This window comes from Callionymus lyra, chromosome 7 (genome assembly GCF_982586985.1).
Source record: "Callionymus lyra chromosome 7, fCalLyr1.hap1.1, whole genome shotgun sequence".
In the NCBI taxonomy this organism is placed as follows: domain Eukaryota; kingdom Metazoa; phylum Chordata; class Actinopteri; order Syngnathiformes; family Callionymidae; genus Callionymus; species Callionymus lyra.
The window spans coordinates 5,681,029-5,694,840 of record NC_141824.1 but is presented as its reverse complement, the minus strand read 5'-3'; the positions used below and the strand labels follow the sequence as shown (position 1 = coordinate 5,694,840).

The following is a 13,812-nucleotide window of genomic DNA, read 5'->3' as shown; positions in this document are numbered from 1 at the left end:
CAGACCATCGAACAATCTTGGCAAACATCTTGTTGACTGACGACCTCAGGACTTCATTAGTAACATCTAGATGGCGCCGCAGATGGCTCGCTTTTTCCACTTCATCATGAATGACTCCTGCTTTGTTTTTGCAATACAGATACAAATAAAACATACAAAACATTTTAAAAATAACATTTCATTTAAAAAAAATGCAAAACATATTGTGACATTATTTCAAATGAAAGATTGACACCCAATAGCAAATGCATGGAAAAGTTTGATGTCTCATCTCACCTTGAAACAAATGAGTGTGAGCACTTTTAATTTACATGTTGAATAAACCTTCATTCAAACTATTTTATTGTCTGATAAGTGTACATTTATCTTTGACAACACAACCACTCTGATCATATTCCTCTCAATACTGCACAAGGAAGTAAAGAAGGATCATCAATGACAGAGAACATATGAAGTCAATCATTATTCTCTGTCTACTTCACACTCAGGAAGGAATATCACAACTCTTCATCATGGTTAGTGACACCAAACACTTTACAAACACATTTCTTAAGTTAAGAACTATAGAAATGATCCCTGAAAGTATAGTCTTAACTTAACTCTGCACCAACATCACACTCCATCCTCACACCAAACTATTATAGTGATGGTTGATTTTTTATTTTAGTTGAACAAACATGATACTGTGTGATTCACATTAAATACACAACTTGAAATGTATTTACAAATCAAACACATGCACCACAATACTTTCAAACTAGGTTTCTACATTATTTAAAAAACACACGTCGTAAAGTCAATATTAGAATAAACAAATGTCAATTAATAATATACTTTGTAAGTATTCTTCATGAAGCAGTGTCATTATTTTTCCACTAGATGGCGGTCTCTGCACTATTCTCCATTGTTTTGAACAATTTTTCTAATGAAACATCACATCATTTTTAAACTGATGGCGCCACCTACTGACCTCTAAACAACATGACACTGTTTCATTTGGCTTCATCAACACATCACTATTAAACACACAACATGAAATGTATGTTTATATCAAACACATGAACCATAAAGCTTTCAAAGTAAGTTCCTACATTATTACAAAACATGGAGTAAAGTTAATATTATAAGAAACAAATGTCATTTAATGAATAATGTTGAGTAAAATATTATTTATTTCTGTGAACTACAGTACAAAGAACAGTTTGTGGTCAACATTAGAACAGAGAGCAGAGTCAGCATTTCTTCAGTTTGTTGTAGAGCCAACCAGTTGAGGAACCAGTGATTTGTTGGAGCTTCTGGTGCCACTAAAATCAACCTCAAACCCTCGAGCCTCACTGTTCTCAAGAGGAAAGAGGAAACACTGGTGGAAAACCATAGAAAAGCCTTGGTCGGCACAATGGATGATCAAAAACCTTCATCCCAAGAGTAGGCTTGTCTGACTGAAAGAGAAGACTGTGTTCTCGTCCTGGACAAAGTGCAGAATGAGACAATATTTACACTTTTAAAATGGAAAACCAACACTCTGATCATATTCCTCCCCTCAATACTGTGAACTTACATATTAATCCAAATGAAAGTTCAACACATGCACCAAAATGTTCACATTGAGTGTTTAAACCAACCATGTGGAAATGTTTAATGTTTCATCTTGACAAAGAAACAAAAGTGAGAAGAATTATTTTCAATAAACTATCATCAAGAACAATTTCTAGTCGAAGTGTGTCAGGAAACTTGTAGATTCATAACTTTGTTGGCAGCATTACAGACTCAACACAACACGCTCAAAAGATATTCAGTCAGGGAAGAATCATTGTGGCAGATAAGGACAATCACCATGAACGGATACTGATCACATTTATTTGTGTGTTAAAACAAAACCTGATTGAAAATGTTAATTAAAATGGATTTAAAGACATTTTGATGAAGTTAAATATTGTAGCTCATCACACAACTTTATTTCTGTATGAGATTTATCAACTAAAAAAACAATCAAATATTGTATACTTTAAGTAAAAATGATATATTTTAATTCTATAATTCAACCTGAAAGTTAATTTTTTTATTTTCTCCACTGCTTATATCCCCACTTTCAACCTGCTGTTGCCTGAGACCTTTACTTTCTCTGACAGGTTTACTTTTGAGGGCCAGTTCATGCTAAGGTTTGTGGGTAAATAGTACCAAGAACAGGCAGTTTTACTTCCTGTGAGACCATACAATGTTGGAGAGATCGTAGAGCACCAAGAGCTCACTGACCAGGAGGGAACTGAAGATAGTTCAAGTGTTTTTTTAACTACAGAAAGTCTGTCCGTAAAATAATGATAAAAATGGTTCTTGAATTGATGAAAATGACTGAAAATCATTCAAATATATTTACTGTTTGAGCTCAATGTCATGTTTGAACCACTAGAGGGAACTAGAAGCTTTTCTCGTCTCCACAAAAAACTCTTTTTTATAAAATTATATTAAAAAATATTTTAGAAAAACTTTTTTTCTGAATAAAAGAGAATTGAAAGGAAGGAAAGAAAGTTTATACATATAAATCATCGTATGTCAAAATAAAAAGCAATTCAATCCACTTTTATTTCTCTTCACTTTAATTTGACACTCCTGGTATTCCATAGTTCACATTCTGCGTGACTTTAAGGTTCAGAAGAACGACTCTAAGAAATAATAATAAAGTTTAAAGTGGAGTTTTTGTCACAGAAAATAGTCGTAATAACATGTTTGGTTTACTTTGACTTTCCATCTGGACGTGACGTCACACTGAATCCTCATTGGCTCAGATATTTCTTCCTGCGTCTGTTGTTTACTTTCACTTGTACTTCGTTCGTCGACCTGAAGACTTGTTGGATCCTAGTCTCCAGAAAAGAGCTGAAGATGAAGAAGGTGTTGTTTGTGCTTGTTGTGTGGATCCACAGCTCAACTGCGAGTGAGTCTCCTTCCTCCACTTTCATGTGTTCACACCTGCGTCACCTTTTATTTCTCCAAATACTCTTCACTACAACCTTCATGACCTTTTCACTCTCAGAGGAGTCAAAGTGTTTCACTGATTCACTTTTCATCTCAGAACCGTGAAGAAGTCGTACACAGAAAAGTAGATCCGAGCTCAATGTCAGGTGCTCACCTGGTGGCGCTGTTGAGTCACTTCTGTTGATTGACGGAGGAACTTGTTTGACGCTGAACAGAAAGTGACTCCAGAGTTTTGCTTCATGAGCTGATCACTTGTTTTTAAACGATGCTGCCATCAGGAGATTCATTGACTCACAAGAAGAGCTTTTACAATTTTCATTGATTTGACTTTAGTAAACAAGTCTATCATGAACTAAAATGAGGAAATAAAAACAAAGAAAGTGTCGCATTTCTTAAGTGCGCATGTTCAGACAACCTTGTAGCTCAGCTCACTTCAACATATTATCACATCTCACAGTTTATTGGAGCTACTCAGTGAAGCAGCTGCTCTGAACTTGTGTTTGTACTTAAAATATCTAAATGAAACATTTACAATCATGTTGAACAGTAATCTTCAGAAACATGTTATTTATAAACTGATATAAACTCATGTTATTTAAGTTCATCATTAACCTTAATGTCCTTCAATGATCTTTATTCTATCAATCATTCTTCGATTTGTTCCATGAACTTGGTTTTAATATTTTATTATCTATGCGTTTTTTAAAAACAATTTCAATTTAGTTGTTTGATCTTTTTCAACATTGTTGCTCCTGTTTCTTCTTAATTCATCCATTTATTCTTTTAATTCTCTTTATTCCTTATTTGTTTTATTATAAATATTTATTACATTTCAGATTGTTATTAATATTAATCGTTTTTTCTTCTTTCTTCTTCTTCTTCTTCTATAGTTGTGTCCCAGTTAGCCAGGGTTCTTGGAGAGTGAAGTGTGAAGGATGTTCTGCTGGTGTCCGTGTGTGGACGTGAACTTTGTGTCACTGCTGACTGTCCCTCTGTTCTTCACCTCTTTGTCTTTGTAGAAGATGTGATTGTTCTGCTGCATCACAACGTTGTGTCATCAGAACCAGAGAAGATCTAAACTTTGTTTTTGTGTCTCACAGTGATTCACACAATGCAGTTTTTCATCACTGCGTCTGCTGGAGTTAAAAACTTCCCAGAGTTTGTTTCTGTCACTTATGTGGACGGAGTTGAAGTGGAACACTACGACAGCAACACCAGGAGAAAAGTACCCAAACAAGACTGGATGATCCAGGTCACAGCAGATGATCCTCAGTACTGGGAGAGAAACACAAATATCTTAAATAATAACCAGCAGGTCGACAAGAACAACATTGAAATAGTAAAACAGAGATTCAACCAAACTGGAGGTTTGTTGTCTTTAAAATCAATGTTTGACCTTAAACTGAATCATGTTCAACCTTTTTACATCCTGAACCATCAATCTTGTATACAGAGTAGATCAGAGGAGGAAACTGGAGTAGATCATACAAGTTCAGAGAAGAAGAGAAGATCACAGTGGAGTATTAAACAGTGGAGTAGACCACAGTGGAGTATTAAACAGCGGAGTAGACCACAGTGGAGTATTAAACAGTGGAGTAGATCACAGTGGAGTATTAAACAGTGGAGTAGATCACCGTGGAGTATTAAACAGTGGAGTAGATCACAGTGGAGTATTAAACAGTGGAGTAGACCACAGTGGAGTATTAAAAAGTGGAGTAGATCACAGTGGAGTATTAAACAATGGATTAGATCACAGTGGAGTATTAAACAGAGGAGTAGATCACAGTGGAGTATTAAACAGTGGAGTAGATCACAGTGGAGTATAAACAGTGAAGTAGATCACAGTGGAGTATTAAACAGTGGAGTAGACCACAGTGGAGTATTAAACAGTGGAGTAGATCACAGTGGAGTATTAAACAGTGGAGTAGACCACAGTGGAGTATAAACAGTGGAGTAGATCACAGTGGAGTATTAAACAGTGGAGTAGATCACAGTGGAGTATTAAACAGTGGAGTAGACCACAGTGGAGTATTAAACAGCGGAGTAGACCACAGTGGAGTATTAAACAGTGGAGTAGATCACAGTGGAGTATTAAACAGTGGAGTAGATCACCGTGGAGTATTAAACAGTGGAGTAGATCACAGTGGAGTATTAAACAGTGGAGTAGACCACAGTGGAGTATTAAAAAGTGGAGTAGATCACAGTGGAGTATTAAACAATGGATTAGATCACAGTGGAGTATTAAACAGAGGAGTAGATCACAGTGGAGTATTAAACAGTGGAGTAGATCACAGTGGAGTATAAACAGTGGAGTAGATCACAGTGGAGTATTAAACAGTGGAGTAGACCACAGTGGAGTATTAAACAGTGGAGTAGATCACAGTGGAGTATTAAACAGTGGAGTAGACCACAGTGGAGTATAAACAGTGGAGTAGATCACAGTGGAGTATTAAACAGTGGAGTAGATCACAGTGGAGTATTAAACAGTGGAGTAGACCACAGTGGAGTATTAAACAGCGGAGTAGACCACAGTGGAGTATTAAACAGTGGAGTAGATCACAGTGGAGTATTAAACAGTGGAGTAGATCACCGTGGAGTATTAAACAGTGGAGTAGATCACAGTGGAGTATTAAACAGTGGAGTAGACCACAGTGGAGTATTAAAAAGTGGAGTAGATCACAGTGGAGTATTAAACAATGGATTAGATCACAGTGGAGTATTAAACAGAGGAGTAGATCACAGTGGAGTATTAAACAGTGGAGTAGATCACAGTGGAGTATAAACAGTGGAGTAGATCACAGTGGAGTATTAAACAGTGGAGTAGACCACAGTGGAGTATTAAACAGTGGAGTAGATCACAGTGGAGTATTAAACAGTGGAGTAGACCACAGTGGAGTATAAACAGTGGAGTAGATCACAGTGGAGTATTAAATAGTGGAGTAGATCACAGTGGAGTATTAAACAGTGGAGTAGATCACAGTGGAGTATTAAACAGTGGAGTAGACCACAGTGGAGTATTAAACAGTGGAGTAGACCACAGTGGAGTATTAAACAGTGGAGTAGATCACAGTGGAGTATTAAACAGTGGAGTAGATCACAGTGGAGTATTAAACAGTGGAGTAGACCACAGTGGAGTATTAAACAGTGGAGTAGACCACAGTGGAGTATTAAACAGTGCAGTAAACCACAGTGGAGTATTAAACAGTGGAGTAGATCACAGTGGAGTATTAAACAGTGGAGTAGATCACAGTGGAGTATTAAACAGTGGAGTAAACCACAGTGGAGTATTAAACAGTGGAGTAGACCACAGTGGAGTATTAAACAGTGGAGTAGATCACAGTGGAGTATGAAACAGTGGAGTAGATCACAGTGGAGTATTAAACAGAGGAGTAGATCACAGTGGAGTATTAAACAGTGAAGTAGATCACAGTGGAGTATTAAACAGTGGCGTAGATCACAGTGGAGTAGATCACAGTGGAGTATTAAACAGTGGAGTAGATCACAGTGGAGTATGAAACAGTGGAGTAGATCACAGTGGAGTATTAAACAGAGGAGTAGATCACAGTGGAGTATTAAACAGTGGAGTAGATCACAGTGGAGTAGATCACAGTGGAGTATTAAACAGTGGAGTAGATCACAGTGGAGTAGATCACAGTGGAGTATTAAACAGTGGAGTAGATCACAGTGGAGTATTAAACAGTGGAGTAGATCACAGTGCAGTATTAAACAGTGGAGTAGACCACAGTGGAGTATTAAACAGTGGAGTAGATCACAGTGGAGTATTAAACAGTGGAGTAGATCACAGTGGAGTATTAAACAATGGATTAGATCACAGTGGAGTATTAAACAGAGGAGTAGATCACAGTGGAGTATTAAACAGTGGAGTAGATCACGGTGGAGTATTAAACAGTGGAGTAGATCACGGTGGAGTAGATCACAGTGGAGTATTAAACAGAGGAGTAGATCACAGTGGAGTATTAAACAGTGAAGTAGATCACAGTGGAGTATTAAACAGTGGAGTAGATCACAGTGGAGTATTAAACAGTGAAGTAGATCACAGTGGAGTATTAAACAGTGGAGTAGATCACAGTGGAGTAGATCACAGTGGAGTATTAAACAGAGGAGTAGATCACAGTGGAGTAGATCACAGTGGAGTATTAAACAGTGGAGTAGATCACAGTGGAGTAGATCACAGTGGAGTATTAAACAGTGGAGTAGATCACAGTGGAGTATTAAACAGTGGAGTAGATCACAGTGGAGTAGATCACAGTGGAGTATTAAAAAGTGGAGTAGATCACAGTGGAGTATTAAACAATGGATTAGATCACAGTGGAGTATTAAACAGAGGAGTAGATCACAGTGGAGTATTAAACAGTGGAGTAGACCACAGTGGAGTATTAAACAGTGGAGTAGACCACAGTGGAGTATTAAACAGTGGAGTAGACCACAGTGGAGTATTAAAAAGTGGAGTAGATCACAGTGGAGTATTAAACAGTGGAGTAGATCACAGTGGAGTATTAAACAGTGGAGTAGATCACAGTGGAGTATTAAACAGAGGAGTAGATCACAGTGGAGTATTAAACAGAGGAGTAGATCACGGTGGAGTATTAAACAGTGGAGTAGATCACGGTGGAGTAGATCACAGTGGAGTATTAAACAGAGGAGTAGATCACAGTGGAGTATTAAACAGTGAAGTAGATCACAGTGGAGTATTAAACAGTGGAGTAGATCACAGTGGAGTATTAAACAGTGAAGTAGATCACAGTGGAGTATTAAACAGTGGAGTAGATCACAGTGGAGTATTAAACAGTGGAGTAGACCACAGTGGAGTATTAAACAGCGGAGTAGACCACAGTGGAGTATTAAACAGTGGAGTAGATCACAGTGGAGTATTAAACAGTGGAGTAGACCACAGTGGAGTATTAAACAGTGGAGTAGATCACAGTGGAGTATTAAACAGTGGAGTAGATCACAGTGGAGTATTAAACAGTGGAGTAGACCACAGTGGAGTATTAAAAAGTGGAGTAGATCACAGTGGAGTATTAAACAATGGATTAGATCACAGTGGAGTATTAAACAGAGGAGTAGATCACAGTGGAGTATTAAACAGTGGAGTAGATCACAGTGGAGTATAAACAGTGGAGTAGATCACAGTGGAGTATTAAACAGTGGAGTAGACCACAGTGGAGTATTAAACAGTGGAGTAGATCACAGTGGAGTATTAAACAGTGGAGTAGACCACAGTGGAGTATAAACAGTGGAGTAGATCACAGTGGAGTATTAAATAGTGGAGTAGATCACAGTGGAGTATTAAACAGTGGAGTAGATCACAGTGGAGTATTAAACAGTGGAGTAGACCACAGTGGAGTATTTAACAGTGGAGTAGACCACAGTGGAGTATTAAACAGTGGAGTAGATCACAGTGGAGTATTAAACAGTGGAGTAGATCACAGTGGAGTATTAAACAGTGGAGTAGACCACAGTGGAGTATTAAACAGTGGAGTAGACCACAGTGGAGTATTAAACAGTGCAGTAAACCACAGTGGAGTATTAAACAGTGGAGTAGATCACAGTGGAGTATTAAACAGTGGAGTAGATCACAGTGGAGTATTAAACAGTGGAGTAAACCACAGTGGAGTATTAAACAGTGGAGTAGACCACAGTGGAGTATTAAACAGTGGAGTAGATCACAGTGGAGTATGAAACAGTGGAGTAGATCACAGTGGAGTATTAAACAGAGGAGTAGATCACAGTGGAGTATTAAACAGTGAAGTAGATCACAGTGGAGTATTAAACAGTGGCGTAGATCACAGTGGAGTAGATCACAGTGGAGTATTAAACAGTGGAGTAGATCACAGTGGAGTATGAAACAGTGGAGTAGATCACAGTGGAGTATTAAACAGAGGAGTAGATCACAGTGGAGTATTAAACAGTGGAGTAGATCACAGTGGAGTAGATCACAGTGGAGTATTAAACAGTGGAGTAGATCACAGTGGAGTAGATCACAGTGGAGTATTAAACAGTGGAGTAGATCACAGTGGAGTATTAAACAGTGGAGTAGATCACAGTGCAGTATTAAACAGTGGAGTAGACCACAGTGGAGTATTAAACAGTGGAGTAGATCACAGTGGAGTATTAAACAGTGGAGTAGATCACAGTGGAGTAGATCACAGTGGAGTATTAAACAGAGGAGTAGATCACAGTGGAGTATTAAACAGTGGAGTAGATCACGGTGGAGTATTAAACAGTGGAGTAGATCACGGTGGAGTAGATCACAGTGGAGTATTAAACAGAGGAGTAGATCACAGTGGAGTATTAAACAGTGAAGTAGATCACAGTGGAGTATTAAACAGTGGAGTAGATCACAGTGGAGTATTAAACAGTGAAGTAGATCACAGTGGAGTATTAAACAGTGGAGTAGATCACAGTGGAGTATTAAACAGTGGAGTAGACCACAGTGGAGTATTAAACAGCGGAGTAGACCACAGTGGAGTATTAAACAGTGGAGTAGATCACAGTGGAGTATTAAACAGTGGAGTAGATCACCGTGGAGTATTAAACAGTGGAGTAGATCACAGTGGAGTATTAAACAGTGGAGTAGACCACAGTGGAGTATTAAAAAGTGGAGTAGATCACAGTGGAGTATTAAACAATGGATTAGATCACAGTGGAGTATTAAACAGAGGAGTAGATCACAGTGGAGTATTAAACAGTGGAGTAGATCACAGTGGAGTATAAACAGTGGAGTAGATCACAGTGGAGTATTAAACAGTGGAGTAGACCACAGTGGAGTATTAAACAGTGGAGTAGATCACAGTGGAGTATTAAACAGTGGAGTAGACCACAGTGGAGTATAAACAGTGGAGTAGATCACAGTGGAGTATTAAATAGTGGAGTAGATCACAGTGGAGTATTAAACAGTGGAGTAGATCACAGTGGAGTATTAAACAGTGGAGTAGACCACAGTGGAGTATTAAACAGTGGAGTAGACCACAGTGGAGTATTAAACAGTGGAGTAGATCACAGTGGAGTATTAAACAGTGGAGTAGATCACAGTGGAGTATTAAACAGTGGAGTAGACCACAGTGGAGTATTAAACAGTGGAGTAGACCACAGTGGAGTATTAAACAGTGCAGTAAACCACAGTGGAGTATTAAACAGTGGAGTAGATCACAGTGGAGTATTAAACAGTGGAGTAGATCACAGTGGAGTATTAAACAGTGGAGTAAACCACAGTGGAGTATTAAACAGTGGAGTAGACCACAGTGGAGTATTAAACAGTGGAGTAGATCAAAGTGGAGTATGAAACAGTGGAGTAGATCACAGTGGAGTATTAAACAGAGGAGTAGATCACAGTGGAGTATTAAACAGTGAAGTAGATCACAGTGGAGTATTAAACAGTGGCGTAGATCACAGTGGAGTAGATCACAGTGGAGTATTAAACAGTGGAGTAGATCACAGTGGAGTATGAAACAGTGGAGTAGATCACAGTGGAGTATTAAACAGAGGAGTAGATCACAGTGGAGTATTAAACAGTGGAGTAGATCACAGTGGAGTAGATCACAGTGGAGTATTAAACAGTGGAGTAGATCACAGTGGAGTAGATCACAGTGGAGTATTAAACAGTGGAGTAGATCACAGTGGAGTATTAAACAGTGGAGTAGATCACAGTGCAGTATTAAACAGTGGAGTAGACCACAGTGGAGTATTAAACAGTGGAGTAGATCACAGTGGAGTATTAAACAGTGGAGTAGATCACAGTGGAGTAGATCACAGTGGAGTATTAAACAGAGGAGTAGATCACAGTGGAGTATTAAACAGTGGAGTAGATCACGGTGGAGTATTAAACAGTGGAGTAGATCACGGTGGAGTAGATCACAGTGGAGTATTAAACAGAGGAGTAGATCACAGTGGAGTATTAAACAGTGAAGTAGATCACAGTGGAGTATTAAACAGTGGAGTAGATCACAGTGGAGTATTAAACAGTGAAGTAGATCACAGTGGAGTATTAAACAGTGGAGTAGATCACAGTGGAGTAGATCACAGTGGAGTATTAAACAGAGGAGTAGATCACAGTGGAGTAGATCACAGTGGAGTATTAAACAGTGGAGTAGATCACAGTGGAGTAGATCACAGTGGAGTATTAAACAGTGGAGTAGATCACAGTGGAGTATTAAACAGTGGAGTAGATCACAGTGGAGTAGATCACAGTGGAGTATTAAAAAGTGGAGTAGATCACAGTGGATTATTAAACAATGGATTAGATCACAGTGGAGTATTAAACAGAGGAGTAGATCACAGTGGAGTATTAAACAGTGGAGTAGACCACAGTGGAGTATTAAACAGTGGAGTAGACCACAGTGGAGTATTAAACAGTGGAGTAGACCACAGTGGAGTATTAAAAAGTGGAGTAGATCACAGTGGAGTATTAAACAGTGGAGTAGATCACAGTGGAGTATTAAACAGTGGAGTAGATCACAGTGGAGTATTAAACAGAGGAGTAGATCACAGTGGAGTATTAAACAGAGGAGTAGATCACGGTGGAGTATTAAACAGTGGAGTAGATCACGGTGGAGTAGATCACAGTGGAGTATTAAACAGAGGAGTAGATCACAGTGGAGTATTAAACAGTGAAGTAGATCACAGTGGAGTATTAAACAGTGGAGTAGATCACAGTGGAGTATTAAACAGTGAAGTAGATCACAGTGGAGTATTAAACAGTGGAGTAGATCACAGTGGAGTATTAAACAGTGGAGTAGATCACAGTGGAGTAGATCACAGTGGAGTATTAAACAGTGGAGTAGATCACAGTGGAGTAGATCACAGTGGAGTATTAAAAAGTGGAGTAGATCACAGTGGAGTATTAAACAATGGATTAGATCACAGTGGAGTATTAAACAGAGGAGTAGATCACAGTGGAGTATTAAACAGTGGAGTAGACCACAGTGGAGTATTAAACAGTGGAGTAGACCACAATGGAGTATTAAACAGTGGAGTAGACCACAGTGGAGTATTAAAAAGTGGAGTAGATCACAGTGGAGTATTAAACAGTGGAGTAGATCACAGTGGAGTATTAAACAGTGGAGTAGATCACAGTGGAGTATTAAACAGAGGAGTAGATCACAGTGGAGTATTAAACAGAGGAGTAGATCACGGTGGAGTATTAAACAGTGGAGTAGATCACAGTGGAGTAGATCACAGTGGAGTATTAAACAGAGGAGTAGATCACAGTGGAGTATTAAACAGTGAAGTAGATCACAGTGGAGTATTAAACAGTGGAGTAGATCACAGTGGAGTATTAAACAGTGAAGTAGATCACAGTGGAGTATTAAACAGTGGAGTAGATCACAGTGGAGTAGATCACAGTGGAGTATTAAACAGAGGAGTAGATCACAGTGGAGTAGATCACAGTGGAGTATTAAACAGTGGAGTAGATCACAGTGGAGTAGATCACAGTGGAGTATTAAACAGTGGAGTAGATCACAGTGGAGTAGATCACAGTGGAGTATTAAAAAGTGGAGTAGATCACAGTGGAGTATTAAACAATGGATTAGATCACAGTGGAGTATTAAACAGAGGAGTAGATCACAGTGGAGTATTAAACAGTGGAGTAGACCACAGTGGAGTATTAAACATTGGAGTAGACCACAGTGGAGTATTAAACAGTGGAGTAGACCACAGTGGAGTATTAAAACGTGGAGTAGATCACAGTGGAGTATTAAACAGTGGAGTAGATCACAGTGGAGTATTAAACAGTGGAGTAGATCACAGTGGAGTATTAAACAGAGGAGTAGATCACAGTGGAGTATTAAACAGAGGAGTAGATCACAGTGGAGTATTAAACAGTGGAGTAGATCACAGTGGAGTATTAAACAGTGGAGTAGATCACAGTGGAGTATTAAACAGAGGAGTAGATCACAGTGGAGTATTAAACAGTGGAGTAGATCACAGTGGAGTATTAAACAGAGGAGTAGATCACAGTGGAGTATTAAACAGTGGAGTAGATCACAGTGGAGTATTAAACAGAGGAGTAGATCACAGTGGAGTATTAAACAGTGGAGTAGATCACAGTGGAGTATTAAACAGTGAAGTAGATCACAGTGGAGTAGATCACAGTGGAGTAGATCACAGTGGTTTGTGAAGTTTGGGAGCAAAACCTTGATGAGAACAGGTAGTTCCATGACCTTCTTCTCCTTCTGCTCTCCTTCTCTCCCTCCTCTCTCTCCTCATGTCCTCTCTCTCTCTCTCTCCTCTTACCTTCTTTTCCTCACCTCCACCCCTGTCCTCCCTCCTCCTCCTCTCCTTCATTCTCTGTCCATCCTTTGACTTTCTCTCTGAAGTGTGGTGTCTCTCCCTTCAGAGCGTCCACGAGTGTCTCTCCTCCAGAAGACAGCCAGCTCTCCGGTCACCTGCCACGCTACAGGCTTCTACCCCGACAGAGCCATGTTGTTCTGGACCAAAGACGGAGAGGAGCTGCACGAGGACGTGGAACACGGAGAGATCCTCCCCAACCCTGACGGAACCTTCCAGAACATGGTGGACCTGAAACTCCCGTCTGACGACTGGTCCAGGTACGAGTGTGTGTTTCAACTGGACGGCATTCCGGAAGACGTGGTCACCAAACTGGATCCGTCAAACATCCTGACCAACGGTAAGAGTCTTCAGAACCTTCTTGGTGTCTCCAGAGGTTTCTTTCATCCAGATGAGAGTCCAGGTGTGGTCAGCATGGATCTGCTGAATGAGGCCCCACCACGTCTCTAACACTGGTCACCTGATCATGTCTCCACTTACTTTGCTCTCCATCCACAGCCAGGACTTTCCTGACCTTGTACATCATCATGG

General features: G+C 39.5%; 1 protein-coding gene and 1 non-coding gene across 2 annotated transcripts in view; one reads left to right on the top strand and one right to left on the bottom strand.

Moving 5' to 3' along the window:
* Positions 1–13,812, top strand: part of LOC148074778 (uncharacterized) — a 17,241-nt gene extending 3,429 nt beyond the window's left edge. The window contains exons 3-4 of the mRNA XM_087796114.1: positions 13,102–13,141; positions 13,331–13,812. Coding sequence (XP_087652240.1) covers positions 13,102–13,141; positions 13,331–13,731 — 441 coding nt within the window. The 3' untranslated portion in view covers positions 13,732–13,812. The remainder of the gene's footprint in view (positions 1–13,101; positions 13,142–13,330) is intronic.
* On the bottom strand, positions 380–592 carry LOC148074779 (small nucleolar RNA U3). Its single transcript, XR_015711981.1, has one exon. It is a non-coding gene; the product is annotated as a small nucleolar RNA U3 (small nucleolar RNA).